Raw genomic sequence first — 21,070 nt, forward strand, 5'->3', positions numbered from 1 at the left:
ATTGACTTAACGCAATAACACATTTCTGTACAGAATAATACACGTAGGCACATTAGTGCTTTACTGTAAACATCAGTTACCAACAGATCTTAACTCGTCTTGAATCTGGAATGTTCCTTTGAAAGTGTTTGGATGCTCTGATAAGCAATTTAGTGGTAAACAAAATGAGACGAAACCTAAAGGCAGAAAGAAATCAAAACATGATGCATTTTGATAAACATTTTCTATTTTATTAAATATAAAACTTTTGTCCCAGCTGTATTGGGGCTAACGGAGAACTGAAATATGAAAATGCCCCAGAAAAGAACGCAAAAAGAAAGAAAGAAACCGACTGCTGTGGGAGATCAGTCCTCGTATTAGAAGGCTAGGCGGCAATTTAGGCTGATTCCCCCTGTGGAGTGCATGGCTCAATCACATGAGAAAACGGCCTGTACTTAAATAACAAACAGGAGCAAACGAACTCTGATCGAATGAAACAAGAAAATAGATTGCTAAGTGGCATGTTGTCGACATACGTTCATAGAGCCATGTAGAATAGAAATCTGGTCATCGGTACCACCATCCTACAGTACAATTCATGTTTTCCTGCTCCACCACTTTGTATTCGGACATCCACACACACACATACACAAGCATGCTCGAACAAAAAAAACAAATCACCTACAGCAACTGTGCAAAAAAGTCTTTGGTAATCAAAGCCATTCAAGATAGAGAGAGGAAGATGTAGAGGAACAAAAACACTATCCATGACTGAGATGGTTATACGATCTCTAATATACATAACCTCAGCCGATATCATACGAGACCGAACGTTCAATAAATTAGACAGTGGGAATGAGTTGGAAAGATCTACATCCAGCAGTTTCATTCACAGAAGTCAATAAAAATAAATCAAAATCACTGAAAACAAAACAGTGTTACTATGGATTTCCCAAGACAAATAAACTGGAAAAACAAACCAAAAGCCAAAAATTAGAAACTTTTGATCAATGGCCCTTAATTGTCACAATTAAGATTGTTATTTTATAGATCCCCTTTCCCAAGCATGAATCACTTGTTCGTAGCTCTCTGTAAACATTCACAGATAAACATTTACCAATTGCCAGACACCACATGTCCGTGTCCAAACTCCCTCTCCGATACCATCGCGACGCATTTTCAGGGGAGGTACACAGCAGTTTGTATGAGAGGTGGCATAAATATAATGCTCAATATTGGATTGGTAAAATAGATCTCCTTACGTCAATGATCCTTACACTGCTAAAAAAAAAATAAAGATCAGAGTCTAAAGATGTCACGCTGCTCCTGTACAGTTTACAAAACCAGTTCTTATGTCAAAATATATCCACAGACGTCTTTTCAGTAAAAAATAAATAAGGTAGTTAAAAAACTCCATAGAGAGGAAGACAGACAGTTGGGTGTGCACTTGCCGGGTCTATTCTGTCCTCACTGAATCGTTATTAGAGTTCGAGATCTTTCGGAAACCGTGGTTGTTCTTCTCCAACCACAGCTCCGCGAGTTGCTGCGTGGAGCCGTGCGAGGATGCTTTGGATCCCAGGCACATTTTGTACTGCTTGGGATCGAGGTTGGGGTCGCAAACCACAGGGTGGTGGACGTGCACGATGCCGGTGTCCGTGCTGCGGAACAACTTGATCCCGGACTGGACGAATTTGTTAAAGAGGTCCACGTCTTCCAGTCCCCAGCCTTGGATGGAGACGTCAAAGCCACCCGCTTTGACCAAGTCTCCTTTGTAGATGCAGACGATCCCATAACCGTAGTGTCTCCACAAGCCTGTTTTGGATGTGAACACGTAGTGGTTGTCGCTGGGCACCTTGCCTGCATAGACAACCTTAGGGTCATACTGGCTGAAGATGATGGGAAAGTACGTCTGTTCCCCAAGTATGGTGTTCCCACGACATCTGGTCAAGAAGTCGGGGGTAAACAGTAAGTCCACGTCACAGTAGAAGAGCAAGGAATCATTGGTAAAGTGGGCCGAGCCGACCTCCAGGGCCAGAGCACGGGAGAAGGGTCCAGAAACTGGTTTGATCTCCATGTCGGCTTTGGGATATTTCATGTGATACTCCCTCATGAGCTCGATTTGCTTAATGCGCTCCGTGTTGTTGTCTGTGCTAAAGAGCAGAATCAGCAACTTGACGTTCTGGTTGGGAATCAGGCAAATCTTCTCGAAGTTGGCCATGAAGCGCACAAAGATCTCATAGCGTCCCGCCAGGGGCACAAGGATGTTGATCTTCTTCTCTTTGGGTTCGTGTTGTTCGATGCCAGATTGGCTGCTTAGCTTAAACGGGACGAGCATCTTGAGAGAGTTGGACAGGAAGGACAACGAGTCCGAGTCTTGGTTGATCCTGGCAGCCAGGACTCGGGCGTCCATCTCCTCGTCTTCCAAAAACTGGATCTTACTGAAGGTCTGTTGGAGGTAGGCGTGCCTCCTTACAGGAACCGTCATGGTCTTCCCCTTGTGCTTCTTGTAGAGCAGCAGCAGATCCAGTACGTACTCCGCCCCGTACATGGGGTTGACCCTTCGGTATCCGTACTGGATCTCTTTGAAGTCAATGACTCTTCCTCGCGTCTTGGCATTGGCGTTAATCATCTCCATAACCTGCATGATGATGTCGTCCAGCGCCATCTTCTGCGAGGAGTCGATGCCCCGACGTGGAGGCTGCCCGTCTGAGGACGAGAAAATGTACTTGCCCGTGAGGAACTCCCATTCTAGCACCTCCTCCCGCTGGTGGGGGTGAAAGCGCATGAAGGACGGAGGCATGCCCAGTTGGAGGTCTTCCTTGTTCACCTCGGTGTTGCTGTAGCGGCTCATCTGCACAATCTCGCGGTGGAGCTGGATGGTGCGGTGGCGCAGCTCCGCGATCTTGCGGCTCAACATGTAGCTGTGCAGGCGATACTGGTACGGCGGGTTCTTGTTGGGGTGAAGGGTTATGGCCCGGTGGATCTTGCTGTTGTGGAGATCACGGATGTAGCCCTTTTTGTTTGGCTCGTAATTCTCATAGAACAGCTGCTGCATCTGAAAAAGAGAAAATGGGTATTGATGACTAGCTCAGACATAATAATGGCTTGACATCATAATGACTGAACTGTGCAATAGATCATTAAAAGCTTGGAAACTAAAAACAAAATAGGCAGAAATTTTCCAATTAAAGAGCCAAACTGAAACACAAACAAGCAAGTCTGCCTTAAGACACAGGAGAAGGTTGGAAAGTGGCCCACAGACTAATCGTGGGATTAAAAGTGATAGCATGACATGGGTAAGATTACAGAACAAGGCCTGTCTGACGAATCTGGAAAGTGATACAATCACTAGCACAGAGTCACAAGACACGACTAACCCATTTCTATGCCTGAAAACTACAGTGCTGAGGGGCCAATGTCCAATATATTATCACTCATTTATCTAAAAAATATCTAAAATATCTAAAAATATCACTATACCTAAAGTATGACTTGACATGACTAGGAATAAAAATAATAGATCAGTTGATATTTGCCCATTTTGAGGTAAATAACAGTTGAGTAAATGCTACTTTCATCTCATCCAGTCATTAGACCCAACTATCCCATTTCTAAGCCTGTCCTGTAAACTATATATCATCAAACATAGAATTATTTAATATTATAAGTATTATTATTTTTCTAATACTTGGTTAAAAAAACATTATAAATTAATTTAAATTAAAACGATCTTACTCGTAACTACAGTCCTGGGTGACAAGTATATCCTATATATAAAGCTAGCATTAATGACACCACAAAGAAAATAACAACTCTTCTGACACTCTAGTTACATTCTCAGATACAATATCCTACAAGTCTGATGAATCATTTGTGGACCAAGTAATAACCTGCAATCTTTGAAGGCTAAACCAGGTGCTCCTAACTGCAGCTCTGCTGGCTCTGGCTGAAAGGGTAATAAGGGTGTGAGAGGAACACGGTGCCAATCAGCAGGTTAGATTGACCTGAGAAAGCCTGAGAACGCTTCTCAGCAGCAGTCAGGACTGTGGGAACACTTCATCATTAGCCAGCCCATAATTATCCCCACTTTGGGTCACTTCTTTATTCTTAAGGCACTTTATGACCATTTATAAAAATTCTATGATGGCCACTGATGTGATGAGGCCGTTCATTAAGGTTTGGAGTTAAATACCACTGAGTGGCGTCTACCAAGCAGAATTAGAGAAGTAAAACTGGGAGAGGAACTGAAAGTAAATTTGAACTCAAAATTGTTCTTCCCATGCCAAGACGAGGTGCATCAGTGTTATTAACGAAATTACAAGAGCGTCTCTCTGCCCCAAAGCAACCACTTACATTTAGTCTTTAAGCAGAAGCTCTCAACCAAATCCACTCAGAGCACTTCTTTATTACAGAGGCTTCCCAAGCCTTTCGACCAATGAATTTCAGTAACTTTCCCACTTTGATTACTGGATAACTGAAGCATGTGAATACAGGATTGTAAGATTGCAATCTCAAAGAGCAAGTTAAAGCCAAGAAAAAAATCAATTCTTTATAGAAAGGTCCATGATTTTCAAATCTGACTCACAGAAATTACTCCAACAAAGGTATTTTTTTTATTCACAGATTTTCCAGGTTTTTCATGACTGTGGGCTATAAAAAGGTATATATTTTCAGCCTATTTATCTTTTTAGAAAAAAAACCTATATTTTAATATTTATTTTTTATAACGCATTTTATAATTGCACTTACAAAGACCAATTTATAGCCAAGAAAAATGCATATTAGCATTCAGACAGCAGACGCGTCCCTTTAAATGGAGGATGCCAGAGAAATGAACTCAAGCTGCAATCGTGTCGTCACACAACATCCCCGAGCCTAAACAAATACATTACAACAAGATACAATCACTTCATTCCCACAGATAAATGCAGACGGCCGCATGACAGCATCAGTCTGCTTTCTGTCAGGACTCCACACGTTTCCATTACAGCCCATAACAGGAAGCTCAAGCAAGAAAACCATAAAGGAAATGCTCATCCAAAATTCTGTTATCACCTCAATAGTTCCTGTAAACCACAGCAAAATGCTCAAATTAAATAAACACATTTTACACAATATTTTTAAAGAATATAAAAAATTTCCAATAAATAAACATTACAAATTTTGGAGGAATTAACATTTGTATTAATTGGCCACGCTGCGTTAATTCTAATATTCCTATAATTAATGCACCATAAAAATAAATAAATAAATGAATAAAAAATTATATTATATTTGATATTTAAAAATATAATTACATTTATTAATGCTAAATGAGACACTATGAGAAATTACACACAAATTACAAAATATTTACTCAACAATATATATTTATTCAGTATTGTGTGTTTTATTTATTAGCACATTTATAATTTACAAAAAATAAATAATTTGAAAATAGAAATTTTGGAAGATAAATGGACATTTAATGGATATGTGCCATGCTCAGTTAATTATACACTAATTATATAAACGGTTTCTAATCGGTTTACCATTAACATCATTTTTAAAATAAATATTATGATAATTTAAAATAATATAAATTATTAATGCCAAATGAGACCAAACTGAAATTATGTAAACTATTTACATCATATTTACTACTACTACTACTACTACTACTACTACTACTACTAATAATATTCTTTATTCACAATGATATATATATATTTTTTAGAGAATATTTTAAATATCCCCTCCCCTTTTTTATTCATTTAGTTGAGACCAAGGGAATGAACATTTGTACTAACTGGGCTGCGTAATACATTTTTGTCTAACATTACAAACACATTTTTTTTTTAATGAAAATATAACTAAATTTACAGAAGCTAAATGAAACACTGGTGAAATTAAATAAACACATTTTACACAATATTTACCTTTTTTAGTGTTGTCAATCGATTAAAAAAGAAAATCACTAATCTATCACACATTTTTTTATAAACAAAGTCCATTTCTCGGCCTGCTCTATACTGTAAACCCATTACTGAATTACATTTATCAAATGAGTCCCTGTCATGTGATACACATTGAAAGCAGTCTTTCTTAGCTTGAATTGTTGACAAGCAGCACGAGAAAAAACATTAACAGTGCACAAAAACCTAATGTGGCACACAGATGACGGGATCAGTGTAAAGCAGTGCATCTAAACAGACGAATGTTTGACTTCTCCTGCAGCGGGAGATTTGCTTGGCACTGGAGCCCATGTTAAAGTCAACATGTAGTCAGAACCGACCCTATTTACTCCTAATGAATCGCTTAATTTATTATCCTGTAGGTCAAATGTGCTGTGAATCTTTCATTAAAAGCACTGATTGGTTGTGACGTATTTCTCATGACTGCTTCTCTGTTGTGATGGTGCTGGATTTGTTTGGGATGGTGAAGGGCGAGTGAAACCTGACATGGAGAAGCAGATCCCGGCGCTGGAGCATGTGATGCAAGATTAGAGCTCAGATTCAATCCGTCCACAGCTCAGATAACAGAGTAATGCCACACGCCACGCTTGACTTGCTGGATTCACATTGCACCGGATGAGATAATGTGACCCATTTCTCATTTTCTAACATGTAAAGGCCAAACTGCAGTAAAGGAGTGATCTGCTAATGAGCTGCGTCATCATTTAAAGTCACACAAGGCCCAATTCATGCACATTCACGGTTCATTTAGCTCGTTTATGAGTAAACATGTTTTCAATATTCTTAACATAAGTTTACTGTAGTGCATAATGTATTAAAACTCATTTTCAATTAGACACTGTATTAATCTCCAAGCTGAAAACACAGAAACAACTTTGGATAAATCATTATAGCTACCGCTATATAAATATGCAAATGTGCATTTTAAGATGCATGTCTCTTCTGATAACTTTAACTGTTTAGCCAATTAACTGAAATGTTGCAATACCAAAAAATATGAACAGCCTTGTCATTAAATTTTAAAACCTATTTGCTGTTTTTCAAATAGTGTGTGGTGAACTTGTAATAAATATTGCATCAGATAATGGATGATTTGGATTATATTATTTATATACGCTTTATTTTGTGTATTTAGAGTAAATAATGCATTAAATAAGATCTGCGTCATAAGTTTTAAATAAAAATGTATGTGATTTTGTAAAATGCAATATATATAGTAACAAATTAACAAATCTAGTCAAAAGACTTTTGCTATGCAAAATAAACAATTAAATGTAATCATACCTATGAAATGGTAAATAACAAAATACTTCTAGTATTAAAATAATAATAAATATAATCGCATTGTTTATCTCGGTATTTGACCGGTGTAGTTTCAGTGTCTGTGACGTGATGTGATTTATAAGCACGTGACCGGATAGAGCCTCTTAAACCTGACCACACTAAGATCTCTCTGCTGATGAATACGCAGCATCGCAGCTCATACATGTGTGACTTGTTCACTACAGATCACAGACTGAGAACTGAAACCGTTGTTAGCTCTTAGAAAAGAGTTGTTAACTCAAAGAACTGCAAAGTAAAACATGGGTAATTCTTTCCACTATTTAATGGGAAGCGATTGCTCCTGATGTTAAACACGTGTCAGGGCTGATTTGATGGCCGAGCTCTTCACACTGATGGTGAGCATCAAAAACAGATGGAGCCTCCTTTCTCTCAAATATCTCATGCATGATGGCACAGGACTGGACCGGAACAATATCGGTTTACAAATGCATTGCATTAAAAACTGCAGAAACAATGCATTTCAAGTTTGAAAAATGAGTAAAATGTTCAGATATGAGAAAGACAAGAACATGCACGGTGGTTAACACTAAATGGACTGTTTTCCAGTGCCACTCAATTATAAAAACCTTAAGTAGTTAAATATCCAATAATGAAAGGACTTTTTTCAGTCAGCTTTGAACAGAATAAATGTTTGCATTATTAATGTAAACATATCTAAATCGTAATGTAATCATGGTCAAAGCTTCTTTCTAACATTTCCAAAACATGTGTTGTAAGAAACTAAAAGGCAAGAATCCATAAGTGTAGTACAACTTAATTACTTGCCACTTAACGAATTACATTTCATGGAAAAAGCTAAATCATTTAAATAAATCATTTTTTTTTAATATAAAAATTAAAACAATCATATCTAACCATACAAAATACATTACTATCATCTAAAGCAAACCGAAGAGGGTAGATATTATTAACATTAGGGTTTTATTCCTACTATAACTCTATTATAATATAATATAATAAAACAGTCTCGGTGTGCTTCAGCTGCAGCTTCCAGCACCTTTCTCTTGAGGCTGCTTGTGAGAAGATGTTAATAATGCTGATTTCAGCGCTGCGGTCGCTGTATGATGGACGGCTCTGGTCTGGACGCATGAAAACACTTCAGCGTGCCACAATCAAAATCAGCATTATGCAACACTCCCAATGACGCAGATGAAGCTGCCTCCTCTGCATCCCTGTGAAAAAGCCTTGTTGACTGAGAACAAGAAAGGTCCTTGAAGCAGAATGAGAACGTGTGAGTGAGGAATGAAAGCGTGAGGATGAGCCAAAGTATCGCCCGTCTGCTGTTGGAGGTCATCGGGTCTCATATATTATATTAATTATTTTATATATTAAATTTGCTGAATTTATATTGATGTGATTTATTAAAAAAAAAGAAAAGAAAAAAAAAGTATCCCTCTTAAAATTATGCTTATCAACGGCTTTCCATGCGAAGTACAACATTAAAGTAAATAGCACTGGTTTTCATAAAAATATAATATAATATATTTTTTATAATATTTTTTTTTAAAGGAATAGCACAATTTATTCCTCCATGTATAAATTTTAACAGCACATTTGCCGAAAAGTAGACTGCGTTTTAAAAGATTAATACATTTCTTAAATAAAAAAAAAAGAAAAAAAAAAAAAATGGACCATATAAAAAAAAAAATGAATTGCTAAATTTGTGTTAATTCAATTGAGCAGACATTAATTTTTATGCATTTAAAAGTAATTATAAAAAGGTCTTTATAAAGTGTAAAGGAAAAATAGAATCTAGATATAGAAATATAATTTCTTAAACTTTTAATTAATTTAGGTTAAATTGTATAGTTTTATGATTTCTATTCATTAGACATTATTGCTACATTTTTAAACTAAAACAGAATAAAAAAAACATTAATTAATTAGGAAAAATTTTAATGGAATTTGGGAAAAATAAAACCTCTTTTTTGGAACTTAAGAAATCGTTGCTTATTTAATAATACCAAATTTTATTCAACCATTAAAATGGAATTCAGAAATTTTTTTAAACGGAATCCAGAAAAATGTACAGAATTTGGAATTCATGAAAACTAATTACAAGTCCCAATCTATCCACCATCCTAATACATTTATTCTGAAAAGATTGAGGCAACTCTAATAAATGACTACTTGCTTTTATACAAAATGTATAATAAATAAATGGAAATGTCATTATTTTATCCATTTCATTTACTGCTAAAGTCATCCATAATCTATTCATTGTCCAGTACAACAACAGGAGAATCCATACACTATTCATTCACCTCAATCGTCCCACAGTAACCAAACCTCAAGAGTTTTAATAAAAAGCCAACGATTTGTCCATCAATGCCTGCGGATCGGATCATTTGGCCAATAATCGGCCCCATTGAGTCACAAAGGAGGCTCTCAGCAGGTAATGAAGGCTGAGTGGAGGTGGACGCTTCTGTCACTGCGCTCTTTATTGAATCGATTGATGGAGCTTGACGCAGATATTGAGCTCTGATAATAGACGGCCTCATCCAGCACCTGTCAGCTGAACAGCTCCACGCAGAGAGCCCGGGCGGCCGCTCAAGGTCTCCTCGTTAACATCTGCTGAGACTAATCAAACCTGAGACCTCAAACATCATCCACCGCTGCGGCGAAACAAGCCTCACCACAGAGACCACCCTGGGAAACAGCATGGGACATCCAGAAAATACACACCAAAAGAGCTTCTTTACCGTGCAAAACAAAACAAAAATATATAACTGCACCCGAGAATGCTGAAATACTAAATGATAAAATGATTACAATTAAAAAAAATGGATATATAAATGAAGTAAACAAATATTAGTAAAGTAAATAAAATATTATTGCACCTATGAAATAATAAACAAACAACAAAAAAAAACTAAATCTGTAGCTGAAATCTGAAAAGCATCATGGGATGTCAAAAGATGTTTTCTGAGCAACTTCTACCTAAGTTCAGGCTTCTTTCGTCTGCTCTGCTGTAACCCCAACAGAGACTGAAGGACAGAGCTGAAATCAGTCATCAGCCGTCATATGAAAGCAGATCTCATTACCCGATATAACTCTTCTGATGACAGGAATCCAAGACCAGTGTTTTTCAGTCCGTTCTATTCAAAAGCCACAAGAAAAGGTCCTTCTCTTTCAGAAACGTTGCATGACTTATCACTGATCAGATAAAATAGCTCAATAAAAGATCATAAAATTGCCAGTTTAAGGCATACAGATATTGTATAAAGGACAGTCAGCGTTATGCTGAATCTCAGAACGTGGCTCATCTTATCAGAAATGTTATAAAACACTTTTGTTTTTAACCGAAGCATTACCAATCTGTTTTCTTACGTGAATGTTAACGTTCAGGTAACATGGTGCATCTCTTATATAAACCTTTCCTTCCATTGAATTTCCAGCTCAAATAACCCAATCTACTCCACCGTATTCATACCATCTAAATCGATTCCATTCAGTATTTCTTGCCGCCACTTTCTCACAAACAGGTGTCAATGTTTAAATCTTGCTTGAATCCAGACAACATGAAGCCAATGTCTTTGTGAAACACTTCTGACAATAAAACGGAGCAGACTGGTGTTGAACCGATAGGAAAACAATCCATCAAGCCCTTATCTTGTTCCACAGCACTTATCTAGAGAATACAGTGAATAGAATACAATCAGCGGAGATAAGAGAGAGAGAGAGCTGAGAAGAGCTTGAGCCTGCAGACGCGTGACACACTGCACACCGGCATCTCTAGAGCCGTCACACACACACACACACGCATGGAAACGATCACAGCTGTCGGGTAAAGTGCAACCCGGGGCGATTCAGAGCATTCAGCCTGAGATTCCTGTTAAACACACTGATAAAGTCCGGCTCTGCATCCTGTTCAGATAACAGACCCAAACAGGGCATAATGATGACCAAACATCATCCACAAACCAAGAAAGGTTGCTATCTGAGAGTTTTCACACTTGGTTTAATTGCTTTAGTGTCTTATACAGCAGCAGCGTGAGAATTACAGCAGATGTTTAGTAATAGAGATACTGACTCAAGTCTCCAACAGACTCCAGACCACACTAAAGCTGCAGAGTCAAAATAACTAGTACAGCAATATATAAGAAATTCAACTTCAGAATGATTAATAGACCAATACTCTGTACGGCCAATACATTGTTTCCCATAATGCAAGAACATGTTTTTAATTCATTTTCAGTAAAAAAAAATAAAATAAAATAAAAATAAAAATACAAAAACTGCTTTCATAGCAAATCAAGCTGTGACAAACAAAACTACTCCATCCGGTCCGTCTCAGAGCTTCCTAAATCTGTCTGTACTGTGAGGACGGTCTGTTTCCAACTGCTGCTGGTAAACCATCATTACTGCCGAGGGCCGTCTAGTCACATCGGGCCACTTAAACTCAAGACCTCATCTAATTCAGTCGCAGACCCCGGCGTCTCGGTTCAATTTTCCTCTGCATTACTTTATTATGGAGGCTTTTCATTCTGTGCTTGAAACTGTGTCTGCAGCGACAGTACTATTCCAATCCAACTCCAAATGACTAGAATATGAAGAAAGTTGCTCCCCCGTCTGCTGATAGAAAGTATACTTAGGCTGTCCTTTTAGTTTTTGGGTAATTGAGTTACAAAGCTCTTCAGTTTGTTATAACCAGGCCTGTCCCTTGGTGGGATGGTGCAGTAAGCCACACCCCTACAAAGCCAGATTTCCATCGCTGGCAGTCGCAGAGGGAACAGTAAATCTAACAGACTGCGGGAGTAAAGGGAGATGACACTGAAATTAAGAAAAAGCACAACTTTGGAAAATCTGACTTATGAATAGAGGAAATTCCATATCAACATCATGAGGATAAGATTGAACCGCAAAGTAGGACAGGAAGTAGAGGGAGAAGAGGAGCTACCTGCTTTGTGGCAGCCAACATGGTCCAAAAACTCAAGTCTTTAATTAGAAAATGAATAATGAAAATAAACTGGAAAATAAATCAGGCCAGATTCAGATCAAAACAAAAGGAAAGCAAAACAGCAGAGAAAAATGGTTTATGATGGCTTCAAAATATAAATAAAAGGTTTTAATTTTTTGGTCGCTGTTATTCATTTAGCTTTTTTATCAATTAAATAATATATTACATAATTAAAATAGAATCGTTAAAAATTATGAAATACAAAAATTGAATACATTTTATACTTAATAAAATATTGCCTTCATTGTAAATAGTATTAAAATATAATATTTCATCAATTAATTATATATCACAATAGCCTATTTTATACACACACACACACACACACACACACACACATAAAAGGTATATAATTTATCCATTAATTCTGCATATATATTTATATATATTTCAATAAGAATTGTATTTCATATTTAATACGAATTAATGATTATACTGAAATATTTAAAGTAAATGACAAAAAGAGAGAGAATTGGAGTAATGCCCAAATAATTGGAAGCGTTTCTAGAAAAGCGCTCGTGGTAGACACATCTCAGTGTCTCATCTCTGATATATCTCTATTTGAAGTGGCTTCCATCCATATGCTAATGACAAATAACTCAAACACCAAAGAGCATATATACAATAACATATACAAATATACAACATATACAAATAACCATAAACCTGCACAGACAATGTACAATTATCCCTCGCACAAACCCCGGCGTGAAGAACAAGGGTCTTGTATCAGCCCGGAGTGATATTTCCAGTGATAATGCCCAGATGATTGCACATTTTCACATTTATTTAAATAAATAAATGCATGCATGGACATGAAATGTTGATTTGAGTAGAAATTGAAACACTAGCAACAGTTAATTACACAGTTAAGTGGTTAAATCAGCCGTGTAATATTCATAAATCTAATTGTTCCGGCTCTAAAACATGATCAGATGAGCAGTGTTTAAAGCTTCCACGCTCAAACCATCAAAGCACATCTATCGATCAGGAGACAGGAATAGCTCACCTAAAAATGAACATTTAATGTTTGGACGCTCATTCTGACGGCACCCATTCACTGCAGAGGATCCATTGGTGAGCAAGTGATAAAATACTACATTTCTCCAAATCTGTTCTGATGAAGAAACAAACTCATCTACATCTTTATTGGCCTGAGGGTGAGTCAATTTTCAGCAAACTTTCTACTATTTCTTTAATGAATTTAATAAAAGCATTACACCACAGGAGGCGATGCATTACAGCCGTTTTACTGCCCAACTCGCCCTGAGCCCTGGTAAAACTGCTGTAATGCTTCACCTCCTGCAGCTTATGGTTTCATAAATATCAGAGCCTTGTGTATAAGAGCTCGAGCACAGCTCTGTTTACGCTTTTAATCAGACACTATCTGAAGTCATTCGGTTCCACGCGGTCACACTGAACAGCAAAACCAATATACCAGCTGCCAAGCTCAGTGTGAAAAATGACAAACAAGCGCCGCCGTATTAGTCATAAAACACTGAATAGTCAATGTCCACAGCCAAGCACAGGAGGGAACGGGCCGAGCTGTGGCCATTTTTACATCTGCTGTCCTCTAGAAACTGACAAATCAGATCAAGTTAAAGCTAAGCATTAATTCACTATGTCTTCTAATAATTAACATTGAAAGGAATAGTCTATATAGAATCAGACCACATCTTGCATTGGGAAAAATGCTGCATTTATTAATTTGCACTAATCTTTAGAAAACAAAAGTGATAAAATATCAATATTATATGGCATGACCAAATCATCATATTAGAATGATTTCTGAAGGATCACGTGACACTGAAGACAGGGGTAATGATGCTGAAAACACAGCTTTACATCACAGGAATACATGACATTTTACTATATATTACAGTAAAAATATATTTTACTGTAATCTCCCCTGTGGAGGATTTTTGAATAACTAAGCTATACCTCGATGAAACATTCAGATAGAGACAGAATGTGAGATTTTCTTTGAGAGGATGGGAGCTATGAGCAAAATCTTATCACAGTTAGAGTAATAATGCTTCACATCGCAGAATAGTTATTTTTGCTGGAAACCCAACTTAAAGTTTTGCATTTTACACAATCATGTAGTAATGTCTATTCTTGGAGAATCCAGTGAATACTGAAGTGGTATTGCAGTTATTGCACAGTTTTAATCACTCCCACAAGTTCATTTAAAGTCCCTGCATGCATTACTTTATGGCTAATTCATTTAGAAAAAAAAGAGACGAATTCCTTGAATAATGAAACACTTTTAAGAGCTCTCCAAAACAAGGTTACATTTATAGTAATACTGTCCAGTCCCATTTAAAAAAGGATTGGAGTGAATGAATGAACGAGTGCATCTGACAATGATTAAATGGCCAAAGGAGTGCAAATTAAAGGTGAAATGACAGGGATATTCCTTTTTAAACAGATTAGATCACGTTCAGTCTGCTTGCTAAGAATAATTCAGACATAAATGGCCTATCATTTCCCAGTCAGCACAATATGGACATGTTAAACCACAGAAGGTCGAGGCAGGATATGAGATAACACTGCACCATGGTGCATTACATCTACATTTCATGGTGGGCTGAAGCGCGATGCAATAAACTCAACAGTTCAAACTAGATTAATGAGCGTGCTCAGCAACGACTAACTCTCTCTCTTTTTTTTTTCATCATACAGATGAACTTCCTGCTTGAACGGTGTCTGTGTTTGTCTTTTAGCCTGCAGCATGGTAACTCACGACTGGCAACTCTGCACCAGAGACAACGACGGAGACCAATAAAATCCTTTCACTGACCGCAAGCTGGAGCGTCCCTAAGCCACCACTCCATTCCTGGCTTGTTGGTCATGGAGGCTCGTTTGTGACGAGCAGCAGAATTAATGAAATCTGGTTAGGTGGGGTCTGAGGTTTATAGGCCAGATCACTCATGTGAGATGAGGAAGAATCAACAAGAAACTTTATAATCAAATAAATAACTCAATCCAGATGAAATAACTAGTTTGAATTGAAGTGTTAAGATTATTAGAGGTCAAAAGACAGTGCAAGTCATTCTAATCAGTAATAATGTCCCAACTGGATGCAACAAATGCCTCGTTTATAATGGGTTTTATTGGTTTTGTATCGACTATTGATGTCCGGATCAAGTCCGGATCAACTGGTTCGACCGGTCGAACCAGTTCACCAAATCAAACTGAATAGTTTGAAAATGTTTGCGTCTCCAGTACGCACTAATCCACAAATTACTTTAGTTATTCGATTTATAAACGTGCCTGAGTTATTCAGTTACTCCTAACAGTACATTGACTGAACTGCTATATATATATACACACACACACACACACACATACACACACATACATACATACATACACATACATACACACACACACACACAACTTTTTTCCCCGATATATCATTTATCATACATGAGTTTAATGCTGCTTTATGCAAACAATATCAACTTCATTGAGTTGCTTACAGCTGGTGTTACTTGTGTGGCCTCACATCACCTTTCATTGAAAATGAATGACTTTAGTTCACTAGTGTGAGAACAAAGCTAGTGTGTGCCAAAACAACAAGAAAATGATCTGGTGGCAGAAAAAATCAGCCTGGTAGAGGAAGAGGTACATCTCATATTCAACACCGAATGCTGTGGATTACAGTGAACTCTGCAATAAAGCCAACTTCACAAGCATCTTAAGCTGCATTACAGTTCAATGAACGACTGTACGAGAGCCTTGAACCCACACACCCACGGCACAAAGACACGTTATTCAATAACCTGAAATCCCTTTTGTTCCTCACAGCTCTAAAGAAGTTTAAGTGCTTTAGACAAACAGACAGGGGAAAGATATAGCCATAAACCAGCAGTGTATGACGCATTCATCTTTTATTGTTGCTGCTCTCAAGTGTTTGAACAAGACACACCATCAATTGCTTTGTCCAAATGAACAATGTTGGGTGAGGAACTGTTCGGTTTTGTCTCTTTTGTAATAATTCACAAAAGATCTCGGTCTAAAATGTCAACTAACTTTGTAAAACTCTGATTACTTAAGTATTAAGGTCAAATGTCACAAGCATTCAGTAAACTCATGAACAACCACTCAGTATTGATAGTGCTTTATGTTTCAAAAACCTAAAGTCCCCCCAAAAAATTCAATTTCAGACTGATATCAATGAAAGAAATTATAGCCTGCAGTTCCAGAAAGCGAGTCAGATATCGATTCAATCATTCAACTGGTAACTTGTCAGCTTGTGAGTCCTTTTTTGGGTGATTTAAAAAAATAAGTTCACTAAATAAGTCACTTGTTTTTAAATCAGACTAAACTGGTTAAGCTGTATGCTTCTAATTAACCAATGCAGAAAGAGTCATTTGTTCATGAATTGGACTAAATTAGTTCAGCTCCAGTATATGGTTTTGATTCACTGGAAAGAATCAGCTCATGAAAGTCTAAAATACTTGTGCTGTGTGGTTCTGATTCACTAAAAAGAAGCAGCCCATATGAATCATTTGTTTATGAATCAAACTAAGTTGGTTAAGCTCTATGGTTTTGATTGCCTGAAAATAATCAGTTCATAAGAGTCATTTGTATCAGACTAAACTGGTTGCACTGTCTGGTTCAGATTCCATCAAAAGAACCAGCTCATACGAGTCATTTGTTCATGAATCAGACTACTAGTTTAGCTAGCTCAGATAAAACCGGTTGTCCTGTGTGGGTTTGATTCACTGAAAAGCAGCAGATCATAGGTATCATTTGCTTATGAATCAAACTAAATTGGTTAAGCTTCCATAGTTTTGATTCACTGAAAGAATTAGCTCACAAGAGTCTAATTTGCATCAGACTAAACCCGTTGAACCGTGTGATTCTGATTCACTTAAAATAGATCCGGCTCATGTCGGAGTCATTTGTTTGTGAATCTGACTAAATACATTCTAAACTAGTTAAGCTAGTTCAGACTAAACTGGTTGTGTTGAGTGGTTTTGATCAACTAAAAGTCCCATCTCAAATAATAAAATGTGTTTATGAATTAAAAGAAACCGGTTGCACTGTGTGGTTTGCATTCAGTGAAAAGAATCAGTTCATAAGAATCATTTGCATCAGACTAAACTGGTCTGTCACTGTGTGCATGTGATTCAAAAGAACCGACTCAAATGCTCACAAAATCAATCCAACAGAATGTTGTGGTTTCTTGGTAATTTTAGTACACAGTCTTTTTATCTCATCACACCCAATCATATTGGGATAAATATTTACATGAAAATGTTCATTAAGTGAGATCTTTCCAAAATAAGATTACTTAAGTTAATAGTTGCTGTCTATGGATGTTATGAACGGGTATTGTGACCAATCAAACTATCTGTTATATCATTTCAGACACAACTGAGAAGTCAATTCACGTCGCTTCTCCTTTTAAAGCTGGGCGGCACACACCAATAAAACCTCATTCAAACCTTCCAGCGAAGAGCAGGATTCAAAAGCCACCCTCAAACGACATGTTTAAGCTATAACTGATATTGTCTGTCCTTATTCATTTTATTGAGGGTAGTAATTACAGTCTCCGGGAAAGTTGTGGCAAGCCTGTGGCACACTGGCGCTCTGTTAGCTTTGCTCGAGAGGTGCCGCCCATAGGAAGGAGGGGGAAACGGGGACAGGAACTGGATCGTGGGTGTTTAGACAGCAGTGGCTGGGAGAAGTGAAATGATTAAAGTGAAACAAAGAGGGAAATGGAGTTCAAAAAGAGACCCAATTACATATAATCTGTTAAAGTGCGCCTCTGACCTAAACAACTCCCAAGCTCCCACAATGAGAAAGCCCAGCGTTAAGTTTATAGAATGGAAGTGTAAACCATGGGAGGACCACCACAAATGGAAGCTGGGTTTATTTAAAGCTGAACAAAGCTGGAAGATTATAGCTGTCACTTTCCGACACACATACTGGAGTGTGAAGGGCTGTGGAAAACATGTCAAATACAGCCTCACTTTCAGTTACAGATTCAGTACATGTGTCCTGTGACAACCTCAATCCTTCAATAAAACACGTTTCAGATCCTTGTCTGGTTTAGATAGATGAGAAATTTGTCTGTCCACACCAGATGTGACATGACTTTATGATGAAATCCCAAATCCACAGCCAATGGGAAGAGCGTGTGAAGAGTCTTTACTGTTAACTAAAACTAGCAAGTAAAAAGAAAAGACAAACTAAAATAAAAAGAAAAAAAGAACTAAGTAAAATGGCAAAAGCCTATGAAAATGCTGATGCAAAATAAAAAAATAAAACTAACAATACAAGCTTTGATAAATACTATAATAATACATTACTACTGGCACAGTCTTGTCTTGTACTTGCCATAGTGGCTAAATACATAACAGAAATTAAACATTATTCAAGAAGAAACACTTGTTCTTGTTTTGTGTCATTCATAAATGTAAATTATCCATTGTTGCTTCCATTATGGCTATTGAATCCACACACAATGAAACGTAACTAAAATTACACCATTTTATCCTAAAATTACACCATGAACTCAAAACTCACAATCAGTGAGTATAACTTTTGGTTCCGGTTCCTTGACATTTCAGACCCATCCTGTCGCTTCATCATAGCTATTACAAACCATGCAAAATGGACCAAATTAAACAATTTTTGTATAATACAAAACACATAATCAGCACCTGAGATAATCACTGAGCTGTTAACTGCGACTTCTCAAAAACAGAAATTATATTTATTAAAACCGAATACACTCATTGCGTATTCTTTTTGCATTATGTTTTTTTCTGTGCCACAAAAATAACGACTGTTTTCAAACAGGTTTCAAACAGATAGCCCCGCCCCCAAACTGGCATCAGGTTGATTAAATGCTACAAAAAAGTATTTTAATATAAAATCATTAGACTTTGAACTTCTGTTTAAACACTTCCGCTGTTGCTACATATTACCACCACTGCATATTACTGGCTAGCTGTATAATGAAATGGAAACAGAGGCTTGATTGAAACCATGAACATGTGCTGAGCTGATTCCTCTCACCAGGGCCACATGTCAGGAGATGAAGAGAAAGGTCTGTTTCACAGATCCTGCATCTGCAGCCTGTAACGCTGCCAGTGCTTCTGCTTCATAAGCTTCACACAGAAAACTAACTCGTTTCTGCTACCAAACGGAGTATTTTTATTAATAACAACCATAAATCCCACCACAGTCTTTGGATGGGAGCTACTGAGACCCAGTAAAAAAAAAACTTTATCAATGTAAAGGTTAGTGTGCATACTCCAGTCCTCAAAATACTGAAACTTTTAAGAAAAAATAAATTATTGTACTAAAGATTTCAAAGTTACAAAATTAACCCAAGATATGACATGTGACCCTGGACCACAAAACCAGTCGAAATGGAGATTAATACATAATCTGGAAGGTGAATAAATAAGCTAGGGTTTATTAGGATTGGACAATATTTGGTCAAGATAAAACTATTTGAAAATCTGGAATCTGAGGGTACATAAAAATCTAAATACGGAGAAAATCACTTTTGAAGTTGTCCGAATGAATTCTTAAATTATATTACGAATCAAAATTAAGTTTTGATATATTTACAGTAGGAAATAAATGCATTTCGACATTCTTGCGACATGCAGCAGAACTAACGTTTATTGTGAATGCTGCAACATGTTAATATGGGCAAAATCAATACTTTCAAACGCAAGGGGAATGATCCAGACCTGAATTTTTCTTCTGATACAAAATGACATTCATTCAAAAGCATTAGCTGTGTGTAGCTATGTGAAAAAAAAAACTTTTTTGAAGTTGTAACTGAATAAAAAATGTAAAATTTGTACTGCAGTACGTCTTTTTACTTCAAAAAGTCACATTCAATGTGGCAGGAGTGGGACCGCAGGCCGGAGGTCAGACACGCACAGGAAGATGGGACGTCAAAGGTTTTGCTTTACAAACAGGAGTGTTTTGGCCAGAAACATCGTAATGACAAGCTGCTGTAATCTGACAAAAACAGCTGCAGAGCAACTCAACAGATGTGCAGGGGTCGCTGACGTTGATCTCCATCTGCTGCATAATGACGAGTCTGTTCACAACTCAACAACATCACAAAAGGGTTCAGGATTATGGAAACTCTGATACAAGGAGCACAGAAAATCTAAATCATGATTCACCATTTTGGCATCCAAGTCCAATTGCGTGTACAATGTGATGAGAGAGAAAGACGAGGTGTCGCACAGTAATACAATATAGTCCAACTTGCAAATGAATGATTCCGCAGAGCCAGCTCTAATGAGTCAAACTCAGCAGTTTGAATAAGTCAAAAACTCTTTCTGACTCAGTCAGAGCAGTTCCATTTCAAATAAACGCAGTTCTTGTACTTGTTCATCAAAGAATCCAGGTTTACACAAAAATATGAAGCAGCTGTTTTCAACACTGATAAGTATAGGAAATGCTTCCTATGCAGCAAATCAGCATATTAGAATGATTTCTGAAGATCATGTGACAGTGAAGACTGGAGTAATGATGCTGGAAATCAAAAAGAAAAGTGGCATTTAAAATTATCTAAAAAAAGCCATAAAAATGCATGTGTGAAAATAAGACAATGCATGATATTGTTCTTGGGGAAACAAGGAGGAGTTTCTGGGAAAGGCTGCAGATGGTGGCAGCTGTTTAAAATGCTGATGATAATGGTGGAAGATGAGGACATGGAGGTCTGACTGCCAGAGATGGATTTACATGACTGTCCCTCTCACACAAACACATTCTGTCACCATTTCCTCTACCACAAAAAAATAAATATATAAAAAAATACAATATGCAAACCTACTTTGCA

General features: G+C 37.2%; 1 protein-coding gene across 1 annotated transcript in view; it reads right to left on the reverse strand.

The window, feature by feature from the left end:
* Positions 1 to 204: 204 nt before the first annotated feature.
* The window catches only part of LOC113051916 (chondroitin sulfate synthase 1-like), a 56,494-nt gene continuing 35,628 nt past the window's right edge, over positions 205 to 21,070 (reverse strand). The window contains exon 3 of the mRNA XM_026216097.1: positions 205 to 3,034. Coding sequence (XP_026071882.1) covers positions 1,436 to 3,034 — 1,599 coding nt within the window. The 3' untranslated portion in view covers positions 205 to 1,435. The remainder of the gene's footprint in view (positions 3,035 to 21,070) is intronic.

Source organism: Carassius auratus, chromosome 32 (assembly GCF_003368295.1).
Source record: "Carassius auratus strain Wakin chromosome 32, ASM336829v1, whole genome shotgun sequence".
NCBI lineage: Eukaryota > Metazoa > Chordata > Actinopteri > Cypriniformes > Cyprinidae > Carassius > Carassius auratus.